General features: G+C 44.5%; 1 protein-coding gene across 1 annotated transcript in view; it reads left to right on the top strand.

The window, feature by feature from the left end:
• Window positions 1-822: 822 nt before the first annotated feature.
• MSN (moesin) overlaps window positions 823-18,142 on the top strand; it is a 72,409-nt gene continuing 55,089 nt past the window's right edge. The window contains exon 1 of the mRNA XM_032765921.2: window positions 823-1,002. Within this exon, the coding sequence (XP_032621812.1) occupies window positions 991-1,002 (12 nt within the window). The 5' untranslated portion in view covers window positions 823-990. The remainder of the gene's footprint in view (window positions 1,003-18,142) is intronic.

The raw sequence follows: 18,142 nt of genomic DNA, 5'->3' as shown, positions 1-18,142 counted from the left end.
GGGAGGACCGGGGTTGAGGGACATACAAGGATGTGAGGGTCAGATGGGGATTGGGGCAGGAGGACACTTGGGGCTGTAGGGGTCAGATGGTGATTGGGGCAGGGGGACATGTGGCGGTGTGGTGCACAGGGGATTGGGGCAGGGGGACATGCATCGGTGTGAGGATAACAGGGAGGACCAGGGCAGAGGGACACACACGGATGTGAGGGCAGATGGGGACACACAGGGTATGGGGACAGAAGGTGGCTTGGGGGCAGCGGGACATGCAGGGATGTTGGGGGCAGAGGGGGATTGGGGCAGGGAGACAGGGTGTGGAGTCATATGGAGCTTGGGGGACACACAGGGGTGCCCTAAGGATTCAGGAGCCCTGGGGCAAACCAACTTTGGGGGCCCCTTCCACAAAAAAAAGTTGCAATACTATAGTCTCGTGGAGGCCCCTGCGGGGCCTGGGACAAATTGCCCCACTTGCCCCCCCCCACTGCCCTAGGGACACACACAGGTGTGGGTGCAGAAGGTGGATTGGAGGGAGGGGAATACGAGGATGTTGGGGCCAGAAGGGGATTGAGGCATATGGAGATTGGGGGCACGGGAAATCGGGCAGGGTTTGGGGGGCAAGGAGACAGGGATCAGACAGCGGTTTATGGAGTGCTTCGGGGTGCAGGCGGCAGCTGAGGGATCGGGGAGGGTCAGGGGGACACAATGACTTGCGGGGTGCTAGGACCCCGGCCCGCCCAGGACCATGCCCCGGAGCTGGGGGGCGGGCACTGGCTGCCTGTCCGGACCGGCCGCGGGGCGCAGGCAGCGCCAGCCGGGGGAGGCAGCCAGGGGCGGGGGCTCGGCAGCTCCACCTCAGAATAAGGCGGCGGCGGGCCGCAAGCTCGGGGTGGTTTGCGTCGTCGCGGGAGAAGCAGTCAAGTCCCGTTAGCAGGAACGCGGAGTCCGCAGCAGCCGGAGCGGGAGCCGAGAGCGCAGTGCCCAGCCGCCGCGAAGATGCCGAAGACGGTGGGTGCCACCGGGCGCTGGGCTCGCCCCGCCCGGCTGGGGAGGGGGCTCGCAGTGCTGGGGCGGCGAACGGAAGCGGCCGTCTCCGCTCTGCCCTGCGGGCCGCTTCCCGCGGCAGCCCTTCCCCGCCCGCCGTGCCAGCGGGGCTCCGGCGGCCGCCCTGGGCGAGGGCTGGGGGCGCCGCTCTGGTGGGGGAGCGGAGACTGAGTCCCGTCTCGGGGTGGGGGGGGGCAGGGCAGGCCTCCGCCCGGCTCAGCCCTGTCCTCCGCCCGGCCGGGTTTAACTCGGCGTTTCCCTTCTCGCGGCGGGGATTTCACCACCGCTGGCCGGTATCTGATGTGCGGAGCCCGGGGGTGGGGCGGCCCTTGTTTTAAAACAAGCAACGCTCCCTCTTCAGCTGAACTTCGGGGGGGTCCCTGGGCCCGATGCACTGTCTGCAGCCGCTGCTCGGGATGGGGGACAGGGAGACGGCTCTGGCCGAAATCTTGTACCCGTGGCTGCCGCCCGGCCCCGGGATCGTGGCTGGCTGCTTAGCGGAACAGGGGCCGGGTCGAGCTTTGGAGTCTCCCGTGAATGATCACGTTCATGGGCGGGAGGGGCTCCTCTGAGGCGTGGACAGGAGCTGAAACGTGGGTAGGGCTGTGGGCAGCCATGGTGGAGCATGTGCGGTTCCTGCCGGGTGGGTTCATTTGCAAACTAACCCTGCCCTCCAAAGAGTGATAATTGGAGGTGGAGTAAATACCCCCCTTCCGAGTTCTTATACCAGTCAGACTTCCCAGAACAGCGGGGGCGGTAAGAGTTTCTGCCCTATAAATGAGGGAGGAGTGAATCTTCAGCAGAGCTGAGCTGTGTTGGGCCTAGCTGCCAGTGGGTGAGCTGATGACTGTCAATGGGTGGTGTGTGTGTGTGTGTGGTGGTGGAAATCAGCACTGAGACTTGCTTCTGGCTGCCCTTGGTGGAGGTGGCTGACTGACTAATTGCACAGTTGTGCAATTCTCATCCTGAAACTACCCACAAACATTCATTCTTCTTGAATCAGACTTCTTTTTATCTGTCTCCACCATTGACAGGGCCTTATTCAGTCTACACAACTTTACAAGCCTTTCTATAAGTAACATGGCTACTCCCTGATACTTGAAGCCTATAGTTCAGGGATTGTCTTATGAGTGTATCTTCTCAATACAAATTTACTGACCTCTTTAAAGTCAAAGTATGGGGAGTAAAAATGCATATAGAATGTAGTCTCATAACTCCCAGTATGGCTACATCTCAGCCATGAAGGGTCTGGTGTCTTTATAACTCATAATTAAAGTCTCTGTTTGACTGAGTTGCTAGGGAGCCTTGTCCCAACTTGATTCAAAAGTATTTCTTGGCTAGGGAGAGCTGAGTGCCTGAGAAAGTTTTGTCAAGTCCGTACTTGACTTTTTCTTTTTGTACAGTTTAATGATGAATAAGAAGGATGAGTTTCTTCCATTTTCCTATAATGGAAAATAAGTAGGAGTTCCGAGTCCAAGCAAGAGAGAGTGAAAATGGATGATTCAAACTTGCAGGTCTGAAGATTTTTCTGCAGTTAAAACTTTGTCCTGTTTTAATAAAACATAGTTTGGAGACTAACAGCCCTTTTTAAACATAAAAAACATGCAGGTATCTATATCTAATGAAACTGGCCTGAACTTTTGAAGATAATGTGATTTGGGTTGAAGTACTTCTATCATACTGCAGGAGTTATTGATGGATACAGTTACCGTGCAAACAAGCTGTATCCAGATTTATGTGCCATGTTATAATAAAGTGCCTGTTGCAATTTCAGAATCACGTACACACCCTAGACTCAGTTCACGGTGTTCAATCTGGTGCTTTTCCCTCTTTGCCCAGGGGCTTGGTTCTATTTTCAGAGCAATTCAGATAGATGCAGATTGGATTTTCCTATCACTTCATTATAGTACTTATTGGGTTTCTGGGCTGCTGTATGTTGTAACTTCAGATGCTGAAGCAGATTTAGAAGCTGGTTGTTTAAATGTGCACCTAGCTACCACAGTGCAGAACTGTGGGCTCATTGGAATGAGGCAATAGCAAGTAGCCAGCTTCCCTCCTGTTTCCTGGCCTGTCTGTTATAATTGCAGACCTAAAATAAAATGATACTTCAGCCTGCACTGCAGATAAATTGTAGTTCAAACATTTTCAAGCTGTGGCTCACAGGAAATGTAGGCAAAACTATGTAATCATTTCTCTAGGTGAAAGTAGCACACTACTAGTAGTCATCCTTCTTAAAATTTAAAAAAAAACAAAATGGCTGAAATTCAAAGAGTAAAAGTTGAGTTACTTTCTTCCTTCAAATCAAGGTCAAACATGAGTGAAGCCTTCTAATAATTAGACATAGCTGTAGTATGAGTCCCATCACAAAAATAAATCATGGAGAAGCCAGTTGGAGCAAATGTTTCAGTGAATGCTCCTGGCTGGGCAGGAAAAAATTGGTAAAATTTCACCAGACTCTTAAGAAAATGGGCTGCTATGGTCACTGTTTGGTCTAAGCATCAAAAACTGTTGCAGTTTTTTTAAGCATCTACCAGCCAGGCTAAAGTTTAACAGAGCTAGATAGAAATCACTCTTTCTTCAACCATTCCATCACTCTTCAGAGTTGGCCAAGTGGCATTAAACTTTGGTGCATTATTAATAGGAAGGAGAGCTCCACTCTGTTAACCCTTGAGCTAGTGCTACCTGTGACCTTTGAGATGTACATGGGCTCTCTTTGTCAAGCAGTCAGCACATTTGTGATCCAGGGTGGGAAATGACTCCCAAGGGCTGGTCCCAAGAAGTTTTTTTTTTTTTTTTTTTTTTCCTGGAGTGGTAGCTGGCACATTAGTGTTTATACAGGATATGTAGAAAGTCCATTGTGAAAATGCCTGCTAATCCTGCTAGACTCGTGGGGGGACTGCATCTGGCTTCACAGCTGAATTTAGAGAGCTATCCTAAATGCGTGTTTGCTTCTGGCTCACCATTATTCCTTGTTCTGAAAGATCTTGTGGTGTGTGTGCAGTGTAAGCAGTTAAGGATTACATGTAAGAGTAGGCTATATACTTTTTTGTTCCCACATGTTAGAGTAGATAGTTGACTGTTTAAAGGCTTTCCCAAGTCATACTAAGCACTGAAGTCTCTTCCCCTTTGTCATTAGAGCCTTGTGTATTGGCAAAGAATGGGAACTGGTCTCACTGTGACTGGCTAGTGCTTCTGTCTGTCATGGTCTAACCATTTCATGCTTGGTAGAGCTGAACACTACACTGTGTTCCAGAACCTAATTGAGGTGAGTGAGCTGTCACTGCCAAAGCTGGTTCAAAACCTCATTTCATAACTTGTAGCTATTTAAAAAATAATAATGAAACAAAATTAGCTTGCCTGTGTGGTAAGTGTTGCTTCACAGTGCTCATATTTTTCTCATGTTTCTACTAAATGGGGACATAAGGAGTTAGATTTACTGTCATTGACCTTAACTTGTAAATAAACTAGCACTGATTTACTTTGAGTGGATTACCAGGTCCAGTGTGAGAAACATAAGCGTCAGTCCCACACAAACTATTCATTTACCTTTGGATGGTTGTGATTCTCTCTTGCTCTGTAAAACTTGCTGGTCATCGTCACTAGGTCTTAAACAGCTCAGTTCTTAATCACTCTACAACCTCGTTTACAGCATAGGGAAATGTGATTAGCTAGATCTGGCCTTTCACAGAACAGTGGGTCTTGTAGACCAGGCCCAATCATTTTATAAGCAAGGCCTGGGCTAATGCTCATCTGCTTTGTGTTCGCAGCACTTAAATGTTGCTGGCTGGTAGATGGAGTCTCCAGGACATTAGCCCTTAGTGCCTTCTAACCCAAAAGATCCATGCAAAGAAAATCTAATTGGAGAACTATGGAAGCTTTTAATAAAGAAAATGGGGAAAACATTTTCATCACTTTACTAATTTGTCACTTTAAGCCTTTTTTCCCCTGAAGAGTAATTTGTGGCCTTTGGTTCACTATTCTATATTGCCACTAATCCAGTATAGCAAAACTGCTGCTTAAAGGTCCTTATAATGGCCTGTGTTCCTTTTTGGTTTAAAATGGGTGGCCCTTGACTTTATCACTCTTAAATAGCCTTGTGGCTTTTTCCCTTGCTATTCTGATATTGTATATACTTTTTCTCTTGCTGCCTCCTTTCCAAACAATACTGATCAAGTTTCTCCAACAATCTGGCTCTGACAATCTGTTCAAATCTTAATGATCTAGTAACTGCAGTGTTATACGTGTACTTGACGCAGTTACAGAATTTATTCTAAGACTTGACTTTGGGGGTCTAGTGAGAGGCAACCATATAAACTGCCTGGTGAATTATAATAGACAAATTCCCTTCACCTCTGGAGACCTGGGTTCAAATCCTGGTGTGTTGCCAAGGAACATTCAAGGCATCCCAAATATCTTATCTTGTCTTCTGTCTTAACTAATACGGAACAAAAGGGTTGCCATTCTGAGGCTCCTTATGACTTGGGGAATCTTGTCTAACTTTGAAAAGTGCTGTCTAAGCATTGATCTAGCATGGCTGCCTGAATCACTAGCTTGATTGCAACTTGAGTTTGCATAACTATTGTCCCTCTGCTCTGCAGTCTGATAGAACCTAAAATGAAAAGGCTGCACTTAGAGCCTCCAAAGAACTCCATTTTCAGGGAAATCTATTAGGTTGCCTGAGGCATCTGGCAATTTCTAATTTCTTTTTTTTTTTTTTTTTTTACTTCAAATTGTATTGGGTTATGACTGGCTACATCTAAAACAACATATTCAGGTGTGGTACCATACCAATATACAATTGATTTGTTTTTGGTACAGTAACAAACTCCTGTGGCAGACAACTGTTTCACTGAATATTCCCTTCTCCCTTACTGTCCCATTGCCTCTCTTCCAGCAAAATGACTAACACTGGCTATCTGGAAATAGTGGTGTATTAAGAAATTTGGCTTTATTTTAGGATTTTTAAATGGGGATAAAATCAAACGCTGACTAAAATGTCTCAATTAATGAAACTTTATTACCCAAAAATGCTTTAATACTTGTGATTGGTCAAATGACAAAAGGGCTGATTATTTTGCAGATCAGCCATCTCTGAAATGTTAATCCCTTTTGGAACAGCAGTTATGGTTTCTTGGTGCTGCAGGAATATTTGGGTTCTGTATTGTATCTTGTATATAATGTGCAGTTGTACCTATACACAATGGGGTGAGCTGAATGGACTAGAAACAGTATTTACTAGGATTTTTTTGGACTCTGTCATTTAAGTATACATAAAGGGTTACAAAATCCAATTGATGGGTAAAATAACATTGATTTGTTTAAGTTCTGGTGCATTTTTCCACACTCAAGCCAGTGGCAGGGCAAGTTTCCCTTACAACTTCAGCCTCTGCCTGAGTGATTCAGCATTGATTTAGAATGGTGTCTGGTGGTGGGAGTGGGAATTCAGTCATTCAACCAAGAATTTGGTTGAGACTAACAAAAGGAGGAGTACTTATCAATGTCTTTAATAGTGGGATAGCCTAGTACCATTAGATGACTTGGAAAAATCATCTTTAACACAAAGTCCTATGTCCCCTCTGGTGGGGTTGGGGTTAAGAGAGGAGGGAGAAATAGAAATCTGCAAGAGCTTCCTTCTAAATCCCCCAAAATCTGAAGCTGAATAGATTTGCCACAAAAAACCTAAACCAATTTAATCTCCAAAGTGACCAAACAAATTAAAATTGCATTTTGTCCTTACTCTCCCTTCTGGAAAGGGAACCCTTTTGGCTAGTGTATCTGGCTGGTCATGTCATTCAGAGAACCTCTATGCAAAAGCATAATTCCAGACCTGACCCTTCTGGGTAGTGACCAAAAGTTATCACTAACATCTCTTCATATCTGACTTTTTTGAAAGACATTCATGGTCTTTGTTCACCTCTTGGACAAGTGTCCACCTAGCAAATAACCACTATATCCGATCCACTTAGCCTCCACAGAAGTGGCAAAAAATTGATGAGCCAGAGCCTGAACTCGCCCCTCCCCCTGTACTTCTGGAGCTTGGCTACCACAGACTATTCTAGGTTTTCTAAGAACATAATGGCTAGATCAGTGTTGAAGCATACTTTTAAAAGGCAGCATGACTGTGCTTTCACAGCTGCTATTCATACCATAATTCTGTGGAGAAAAAGAACACTTAATTCCCCAGGATTGCTAATCCAGCACCTCTCTAACACCAGAGTAATTTTTTTTTTTTTTCCAATTGAATTGCCTGCAATTCCTTCTTTGGGGCAGCAGGATTTGAAGTGCTTTCTCTGTCGTGCTGACTCCACTGCCTCTTATGTGTCTGATTAATCCCCTCTGAAGGTAAAGAATAGTCTGTTTTTAAAAAAAAAAAAAAAAAAAAATGAAATATCCCTGCTTAAGATGCCTTAATATGGACTCCTTTTTGACAGGAAATGGCACAGCTGCCTCAAGAGGAAGCTCTCTGTTTCAGATGTCTCATGTATAATGTTTGTTGTGAAGCAAAATCTTGCTGCGCAGCTCTGCATAGCTCACTTAGCCCTGTGCAACTAGCAGGAAGTACAGCTAGTTAGCAGAAACTTTGTAAGTTGAAGGAGGGACTCATTTTTAAAGCTGCATTTTCATCACGAGCTGCTGGGATCTGAGCATCTCTGCTCTCAACTGACTGATTCTTCAGTGTGAGATTTGATGTCTGAGAGGTGCCTTCTGGCTCCACTCCAGCTTCTGAAGGAAATTGATGACTAAAGGCTTCCTCTGAATCACGTCATCTCCTGGACCCTTTCCTGGCTTGGTACCACTCAAACAGCCTTATTTGGCTGACTTTATTTCTTCCTCTGTGCAGCCAAAGGGCCTCCCTGATTTTAGCACAATAAAGCTGCTGTTGGTTGCAGTGAGGTCTGCTTGGAGAAAGGCTCCAAGATTCTCGCAACTTTGGGGGTATGTCTACACAGCAACTAGACATTCATGGCTGGCCTGTACCAGTTGACTTGGGTTTGGGCTGTGGGGCTGTTTCATTGCTATGTAGACTTCTGGGTGTGGGCTGGAGCCCAAGTTCTGGGACTCTTCTGCCTGATGGGGTCCTAGAGCCTGGGCTCAAGCGTGAGCCCAGAAGTCTACACAGACATGGAACATCCCCACAGCCAGAATTGACTGGCATGGGCCAGCCACAAATGTCTAGTTGCTGTGTAGACATACCCTGTATGTTACCTCAGACTCTTTCCTCCTCCCTCACCCCCCCAGAAGTATCTCATTCACATGCTTGCTTTTAATGTGGTGCACCAAACTTTTCAGGGGGCCTCTGTAGCAATGTTAGCATGCCCCCAAAAAACCCACCCCCCCAGGGATAATTCATATCAATGTAGTGGTTTGCTTTTCCTAAGGGATGTGTTAGAACAGCAGAAGACGTGTGGATTAGATTCACTAAATGCCTTTTTAGTGGCTTGTATTTTTACGGTGATCTTAAACTTCAGGCTGCTTTAGAAGCATAAGTCTGATGCTTGTGGTGGTTTTTATTGTGAATAGTTTCACAAAGGCACTTCCGTGGCTTAAACCTTATTGAAAACTGACTTCAACTGTGGCATTCCTGAATAGTCTGGGTGTATAAACCCATCCTTCTGACGGCAATAGCTAATGCTGATTCTCTTTGGCTGTAATGCTATATATCTTCCAGTTCCACTGCCAAATAATTGTAGAAAATAGGTCATTTGCAGACTTGGTGGTGATAAAGCCATAGCTCTAGAGGAGAAGAAGAGAATTAGCTGTAACTGTTCTGAATTTTATGAAATTAAGCAAGGTTCTTAGGTGTTGAAACACCCAACCCCATGTAGCTGTAACGTTGTGGGGGAGATCCAACATTTGTTGTCTTACTGCTCAGCCATTGGATACTTTTAGTCTACCGTCACATAGGTACCTCTCTATTACCCACAAATTTGGGTGTCATAATGGCCATCCTGGTTTAGGTTTTTTAAACTTGATGGTACAAGCTGACTAAATACTAATCTGGATCTTTTGAGGACAATGGGATAACTCCTGCAGGAATCTGCAGACTTAAATTACAGCAGTACCCAAAGGTGTGCTAGTTGCCATACAAACCTATAAGAAAAGTCACTGTCCTGAAGCGCTTACTTGGGAGAAGGACAAGCGTCTGAAGGGTGGGGAAAGTAAAATGAATGTGTACACTGTAGGAGTAGGAGTGTCTGGCAGTATCCAGCTGCTTCTTTCATTAGCCCAGGGGTGGGCAAACTATGGCCCAGGGGCTGCATCTGGCCCTCCAGACATTTTTAATTTGGCCCTTGAGCTCCTGCTGGGGAGCAGGGTCTGGGGCTTGCCCTGTTCTGTTGCTGCAGCCAGGGAGGTGGGGCCAGGGGCTTGCCTCACTCCACATCGCTCTCAGAAGCAATAGCATTCCCTTGTCCACCCCCTACATGTAGGGGCAGCCAGGGGGCTCTGCACAGTGTCCCCACAGCTCCCATTGGCCAGAAACCTCAGCCAATGGGAGCTGCAAGGGCAGCACCTGCTGACAGGGCAGTGCACAGAGCCACCTGGCCATGTCTCTGCATAGAGCTGGAGGGGGGACATGCTGCAGCATCTGGGAGCTGCTTGAGGTAAGCACTGCCCAGAGCTTGCACCCCTGATCTCCCTCCCACCCTCTGAACCCCTCAGTCCCAGTCCAAAGCACCCTCCTGCATCCCTAGCCCCACACTGGAGCCTGCACCTCCAGCTGAAGCCCTCATCCCCCTCCTGCATCCCAACCCTTTTCCCCAGCCCAGAGCCCCTGAAGTCCTCATTTTGGCAACACTCCAGAGCCCACACCCCCTACTGGAGCCCACACCCAACTCCCAATTTCATGAGCATTCGTGGCCTGCCATACAATTTCTATACCCAGATGTGGCCCTCAGGCCAAAAAGTTTGCCCACCCGTGCACTAGCCATTAATGGTAGCTTAAGAGGAGGAATTTGAATGGAGAGGTTAGTTGCTGTGCAGATCAGCGAAGGGAGTTGTGGGAAAGAAAGCATGAAGACTGTTTGAGAGGGTGGAAGAGGAGAAACAAGGCATCAAAACTGGCATCACCAGAAGAGGTACAGTGTGGTAAGAAACCTGGGTTTAACTTCAGTAATGTGGTATCATGTGAATCCCACAAAATAGACTGGACTACAAATTTGGTAAATGACCTAGACTCTTTGCCTGTTGCAGCCCCTTAGTAAGCAACCATTCAGAATTTTCTGGAGATCCCATGCATACTTTAATGAAAGCTCTTAACTCTGCTCCAGAAACAAACTAGATTATTCCCTAAGGCTATGAGACGTGATTTTTTTCAAAGAGTTAGACTAACCCAACCTCTCGTCCTCCATCTTGCTTTACCACTATGAATCACTGCCCTCTTTCCTCTGGCTAAGAAGGTCTCATTAACTTGAGGAAATTATTCAATATAGGAAAAATCTAGCAGTGAGTAGTCTCAGTGATGTAGTAGTTTATTTAAAACTTTATGGCTTTATGTGGCATAATAATGCATCAAAAGCTGTGCTAAACTGATCCCTGATGTGACTTTTGTTTACACTAAGAATGAATTTGGCCCCTTTAATTTTATTGTCTGTTCTAGGGCTTGTCAATTTCCCATGTAGACCAGCAGAAATATAGCAGTATAATTATACTACCTATTTGGTAGTATCACTGACAAGAATTTAGATTAAAAAAAATACCTGGCATGGCAATTGAAGCAATTCCAGAATCTGGCCTTCTAAAATGATCTAAATAAATGCATTAGGAAATATGTATGTGTTTTAGGTTTATCTGGAGCAGGCTGGAAAATGGAAGCTGCAAGAGTTCACAAAGTACTTTCATGTCCCCCTTTCTCTCCTAAATCTTGGCAGATTTTTTTCTACCTGTTGTAGTTTACATGCTGGGTGCAGAAGTCATTGGTATTGTAAAAGTCTGCAGTCCTTTGTAAAACCTTTTGACTGGTATACTTTCACCACAGGAAAATTCCTCTACTTTAATATCCTTGTATCTCATACTAGGGTGGGTGTGTGATTTAAGAAGCTGTAGTGAAACTAGACAAACTTCAGTGCACTTCTGGAAAGTTCCTGCAGTTTTCCTTTAAACTTGAATCAGTATTCAGGATGCTTTCTTTACTGAGAGGTTGAGGAAAAGTACAGATCCATGAGCTCTTAATTTAAACTACTCTGGGTATGGCTACACTTGGAAATGTGCCGTGCTGGGAGTTACAGCTGTGGTCGTACAGCTGTGTAGGAACAGCGCTGCAGTGTGGCCACACTGACAGCTACCAGCGCTGCAGTGTGGCCACATTTGCAGCGCTGTTGGGAGTGGTGCATTGTGGGCAGCTATCCCAGCGTTCAAGTGGCTGCAACGTGCTTTTCAAAAGAGGGGGGTGGGGTGGAGTGTGACAGGGAGCGTCGGGGAGACAGAGAGAGCGGATTTTTGGAGCAGACACTGTGAGCTCCCTGCCTTGCAAATTCTGGCCATTTCCCCCACCCCTCTCTCAATCACTCTTAAATGTAAAAAGGCTTCAGACCAGATAAGCAGCTTCTCCGACGGACTCCCTCCCCCTCACCGTGCTGTTTGTCTCCTCAAGCAAACGGCTGTGAACATTCCAAAGCCTCAGCTTGGCTCCCTTCCTGGAGCAAAGAGCAGCTGTGTTTGGTAGCTCCGGGGAGTACCTTCCGGTTTGTTGTAGACAGGAATTCTGGGATACCTCTTAATACCCTGGAGGCCAATAACAGCGCTGGTGAGTGTCCACACCTGATGAGCAGCGCTGCATCACCAGCACTGGATTCGCTACACCCGTAGCAGACAAGGAGTACAGCCAGCGCTGCAGCCAGGGAGTTGCAGCGCTGGCTGAGCTTTGTAAGTGTGGACACCGAGTAAGTTGCAGCGCTGTAACCCTCTCACCAGTGCTGCAGCTGGCAAGTGTAGCCAAGCCCTGAAAGACCCTAAGGATCACTGGCTGTGCAGACAGGTGTTCACTTAAAGGAAAAACTGCATTAAGCTCAGTTTGCTAGCCAGCAGTTTAAGGACTCACTTCACACTTGCTACAGTTTTTACAAAGAGTGTCTGCTGTAGCACTTGTAAGGATTTGAAAACCAGGCATTAAATCGGCTCTTTCCCTTTCAAAGAGTCATTTGACTACAGCACATGAATGGATTTCCACTAAGGGCTTGTCTACACTGCAGCTGTTGACAAAACTATTGTCTTTCGCGGCTACTTAAAGCACGCCTGCCACTCTGAAAGACAAAAGTTTTGCCGAAGCAAGTGGTAGTGTGAAGGCTCTCCTGCTGACAAAGCTACTACAGTTCACATGGCAGGAAGTATTTTTGCTGACAAAATACCACTCAGGAGCATTCACACATGCTGACTTTTAGCACCAAGGCTGTGTTGACACAGCCTTGGTGCTAATAGCTGCATAGTGTAGACAAGCCCTAAGGCAGTGGTGCCAAATCTTATTACACAGGAGAGTCACACAAACCTAAGCACAACCTTGTGTGGGCCAAACATTAAAATATGTGGAATCTAACATTTTAAGTCACCTGTATTGATTTATAGCCAGTTCAGCTTGTTTCATATGTATTAGGTTGTTTATATGTAGTGTTTGTTTACACTTGTGTAAACTGAAATGATGTAAACATGATGACAAAAGGCTAATGAATCTGCCATTAGTATATTGTGTTGATGCAGGCTCTGGGTCTTATGACTGGGCACCCCTGCGCTAAGGGAACAGCAAGGTTGAGGGGCGTGTGGGTGTGTGTGGTATTATGTAACCTGTTTCCAAAATGCTTTGGGTGAGGTGAGAGGGAATGATTAGATTTCTGCACATTACAAGTCTTATGGCTTCTGAAGATAATATGTGCAATTAGATTTTTGGTATCAACCCTGTAATTGGAACGTAGCTTAATCAAATAGCTTTGCTTTCTTCTGAAGGACACATGACCCACCTGATGAGCTTCACGGGGCTGGTAAAATAATGCTGAAAGTAATTCTGTAATATATTCACCAAAAGCTGTGAAATGGATCTGTTTGTAGGATAATTGTCATCCAGTCAGGGAGCAGAAGCTTTTATTGAATCAGTTAAGTGACCACTCACACACAACAAATCAATTACAGTGGAAAAGTTTGCAAACAGCGTGAAACTTTGTGAGTATTCATTGAATAGTTTACATAAAATTACATTCCTAGTAATCTGGCTCAGGGCATGAACAGAAAGAAGATGACTATTCATTTGATTAATCTAAAACAAGCAAAGCTGATCAAGTTATAAAGTGTTCACCTTTGAGGTGTTTCCAAAGATCCAGCATCCCATTAAAACTGGTAGGAATTATACTGCAGTCCAGCAAATATGGATGTCTCAGATGTTAAAGATTTCAGGGTTGTGCAGACTTGCTCGTGGAGGCTGACAGCAAACTTACCTGCTAAGACCACAGTTCAGTACTCTAGGTTTATCTTGCTGCTGTTAATGCCATCAGGCAAACTCTTGATGAGCAGGGAGTAACATGTTGGTTTTTATCAGAGTTATGATGGTATCAGTAACATGAAAAACCTTAACTTATTTTCTGAGAAATATGGAAACTTACAAACGAGTATCTCTTTTTTTTTTTTTTTTTTTTGAAGATGAAGCATGCTGTCATGCAGCCCATATGCCTTCCAAAACTGACAGCACATTGTTTTTTCATCTTTTTTAAAAACATTGCTTTAACTTTTAAGTGAGCCACTCAAGATCATAGAAAACTGGAAGTTCCATATTTCAATCAATAATTCTTGAATTGGTGTGTCTTAGTCTCCATGGTATCTGTCTGCATTATCACTTGGTGTAGTACCAGTTGCTGTGGTGTGAGTGTCTACTATAGTACGCTATTACCTAGCTGTGGTAACTGTAGAAAAATTAATACTGAAAGAGGGAAGGATTGTACTGCCTTGTACCTCACTGTCTCTTATGGCTTAACATGTGAAGCGCCAAAGGTTATTAGAGCTATCTCAAGTACATCCTCAAGCAAGTCTCATCAGAAATGATGCATCAATTTGCATACCCCCATGTCCAAACAGAGGATTGGCTTAGGAGCTTTCATCACCCTCTTAGGAAAAGATTCCTTTTTTTTTTTTTTTTCTTTAGCTCTATAACATGTGCTAAAGTGCCTATCCTGAGCTACAAGTGCCTCTGGCATAACATAAAAATATAACTAGACAAATGACCAAATGCTGTTCATCCCAAATTGTGAATAATCAACCAAAGATGAGGTGAAATACTAATGAACTCCACTCTTTACTCAGACCCCCAAACTCTATCTTTACACAGGAGATGAGTGAGATATTCACAAAAAATGGTGAGTATGGCAAATAACTGACAATGCTAAATCACTAAGATGGGGAAATTTGACACACAATCCTTGCACTGTTTCAAGCTCTCTCCTACCTGTGTTGGTTAATTTGGCTTTACCAAAGGTAGTGTGTGTCCTTCTGAATTAGTGCTATATTTTGCTCTTTGTGTGGGTGTTAACCAAGCGTAGGTGCTTCTGTCAATAAAGACCAGTGCAGCTTGTTCAGGGGCAGCCTGTAGCTACTGATCTCAGCTCTTTGGTGGACTCCTTGGACCTACTGTGAAACAAGTTGATTTGTCTTCTGTATGACTTGTTAAACATTCCAGCGTGGAATTCTTAAATTTAATTGCACATCTAGAAACTAGCTTCACTAGTCATGAGCATAAAAACCACTCAGCAAGTAGGTTTGACTTACAAATGGAGAGTTTCTGACTCCTTCTCTTAGGAGCTGTATTTTGCTTCTGTACTTAAAAATAAGTATGAAAGGTGGTCTTCATTCCAGCTGAAATATTTCCTTTTTCTGAAAGGTATGAGAAATACTTGAGTGGCCATACTCTCCCAAACAGGAAGCTTGTGCCAGCGACCTTTAAAGTAAACTTGGTGCTGTGCGCACATGCAACCCCTTCTCCCAATACCCTAAACTGATAGTAGGACATAAGTTTAGACATAATGCTATTGCTGTAGTGTTCACAAACTGTAGTGAAATATACTTCAGGGTGCCTAAGCGTTTCTCTCCAACCGCCCTCTTTCAGTTACTTGCAACTTTCTGAATATCAACTGTTGGATGAAATGTTCTTAGCTTGGTACCTGCATGAGGATAGGACTATGTGTGTGGGAGACAGCAATGCTAGCCCAGCTTTCCCTATAAGCAGCCTCTTCAAATGGGTCTAGTACCAGAATGGTTGGGGAGAGTCAACATTTAGCAGAGAATTGCCTTGAAGATGTCTCTTCAGTGTTTCAGTTGGAATAGTTTTTGATTTGGCCCTGTTGACCTTGAAAATCATCCATGGCTTAGGGATAGAGTAACTTTTTAACAATAGTCCTTTAGGACATTTAATAAAAGTACTAGCACTGTTTGCTGCTAATCTAGCATGGTGAGGTCTGTTTTTTGTATAACTTTTTTTTTTTTTTTTGGTATGAATTGAGAGAGCCAGATACTGAGCAGGCTGCCTCTGCTATCCAATTCATTTTCTTAGCTCCAGCACTGCCTCTGTGTTTGGAGTGCAGATGTATCCTATCTTGCCATAGAGTAGATGCTTCCTACATTCATGGAAGGGATTTTTCTATCACTGTAGATAATCCAGCCACCTAAGTAGCATAGCTAGGTTGACAGGTGGAGTCTTCTGTTGACTAGTCTGTGGACTAACTATCGTGCATGGGTGTGAATTTTTCAGAACCGGGGGGGCAACCCCCCAGCATTGTAGCTAGGAGGATTTAAATTTTAGGGGTAGGCCAGGGCTCAGTCTTTGTTACTCTAGCCTCTAACAGGTCTACCCTTGTCCCCACTTCTCACAAAGATGAGGCTTGCTAGACTTGCTTTAACCTGTGAGTTGAGCTAATGTTCAAATAAAGGTTTTTTTTAAAATCCCTAGCTCTGCTCACTGTGGGCTTTGAAACACTGAGCTGATAAATCTGTACGTTTCCACTTCTTTCAGATTACATTTCCAGAGTAGTACAAGGCTTTAGCAGTGACTTTTAGTGCAATTGCATGGCTAAAGCTCCATGCTTTCCATTGAAAAGGAGCCCTTTACTTCTAGGTGTGCAGAAATCCTGATTCCTGGTCTGGAGGGTTAATATAGACCAGCATATCTGCTTTTCTAGGTGGCTAAAAGGCATTTTAATAGCAAGAACTTTATGGAATCTTTTACATAATGCTAAAGCAGTGATCAGCATTGCTCTTGATTGGAGAAGTACAGGCCTGTACTGTTCTGAAAGTGATGCAGACCTTTTGCCTGTGGGAACTGTTACTTTGTTTTTTAAGATGGAGAGTGCCTGTGTGATACTGTAGCATGTGCTTGTTGTGAGTTGTCTAAACTGATTCAATTTAATCGGTGTTCCTTTTAGAAGTTGTATTGTTCAAATACAATGAATGAACATGAGACTTCACAATGACTCATGCAGGAGGTGCTTTCCCCCACTTCTTATTGTCTGTCTGCTACCTTTGGTTTTGGATTTCTCTTCAGGGCCCCATCCCAACTGACTTTAAGAAGTTACAGATGGTTATGAAAGAAGAGTGTTTTTTTTGTTTTGTTTTTTTCCCCCCTCTTCTCTCCCCCCCCCCGAGGGGTCTTGAGCACTGAGACTGTGTTCCATCTTTGGGAGAGAGACTTCCTTCTAACTATCAGAATGGACTCTTATAGTGACCATCAATCTTCTGGGTATTGTGCTGTAACTCTTTGCAAAGATACACACCCTTCTCTTTTAGTGGTATCTTTCTGCGTGGTCAGAAGTCATCACAGTTCTTAAAAGTGGCACAAGCTCCTCTTTGAGTCAAATTTTATAACTCCATTTTAAAAGGGAGGTGGTGGTGGGGAGAATCTACCTACTCTCTAAAAGGTGCCTCCAACACTTCCCTGTGATTCTTGGCACCTCTTCACCCAGATGCACTCATCAGTGCCTCCTCTAGGATGGCATTGGGTGACTAATCTTCTTTCAGCATGGGGTAACGATGCCCACTAATGCTCTTGGGTGGGTCTGAAGAACCTCTGAAATATAACTAAGCATGTGGACCTGTGGATTACAAACTCGAAGTATTACTTTGAATTCCCCGTTGTGTATACTTCAAGGCACTAAGCAGTTCATGTTGCCTGTAGAAAGACATTTGGGAAGTGGGTGGTAGCCTGACTGTATGCTTCCAGAAGGGAACTCAGAGGTTTTCTTGCCTATGGTGACAAGTCAGACCTGAAGGGGAAAAGTAGCTGTGAGTGTTCAAAATTCTTCTCCATCATAATTATCTTCAATTCTAGCCTACTTATCTTCTGAGACCTTCTATAGAAATGTTACAGAGCAGTTCTCAAATAATTACAGCAACATTCTATTGTAGAGATACTTATAGCTCCACTCCCTCCTCCTCCCAGGCCATGCAAACTTTGTATTATCTTAAATAAACCCTGAACCTTTGATCAAAATTAGGCTCTCACCACAGTTCAGAGGAAGATAATTTTTTTTTTTTTTAGTCCACATTAGCTACGGAACTAGGATCAATGACTTCTAATGTTCAGTGACTGAAGTGATACAACCTCTTCCCAATGTAGCTGTCCCCTGTGTTTATATGAGCAAGTATTCTTTTCCCCTTTTAAGCTTACACTATAGAGCTGTTTAAGCCACCTGCTAGGGAGAAGTAGATATCCAATTTTCTGTTAGACATTGAAACTTATCTGTAGCACTGCTGAGAGGCTAGTATTTAAAACTGCTGTAGTGTGTCCACTGGCAGGTGGATCCCTTTATTGGGATCCTCATTGTTTACAGCAGTTGTGGCTGGGAATTTCCTGGGGGAGGAGTGAATCTCTTTAAAGAGAGAGTGGAAAGCATTAGCAGATTTACTGCGGAGAGAAACCCTGCACTGGCAGGGAGAGGGAGTGGATGACATAATCAGTCTTCCCCCTCCATTTTTACCCACTACTAAACCAAAAGCTAATAACCCTGCTTATTTATTTCAAACTTGTTTCAAAACATGAGTTGTGGTTCAATGTTTCTTAAATGTTACCAAATTTTGACTTTCTCAAAGTCCTTGCATTCTGATTCTCAAGAGTGTGGGGATGCTAAGTCTTGCAAACCCT

The sequence above is a fragment of the Chelonoidis abingdonii genome, chromosome 8 (genome assembly GCF_003597395.2).
Source record: "Chelonoidis abingdonii isolate Lonesome George chromosome 8, CheloAbing_2.0, whole genome shotgun sequence".
In the NCBI taxonomy this organism is placed as follows: domain Eukaryota; kingdom Metazoa; phylum Chordata; order Testudines; family Testudinidae; genus Chelonoidis; species Chelonoidis abingdonii.
The sequence above is the reverse complement of the archived record's forward strand: the minus strand, read 5'-3'. Positions and strand labels throughout refer to the sequence as shown.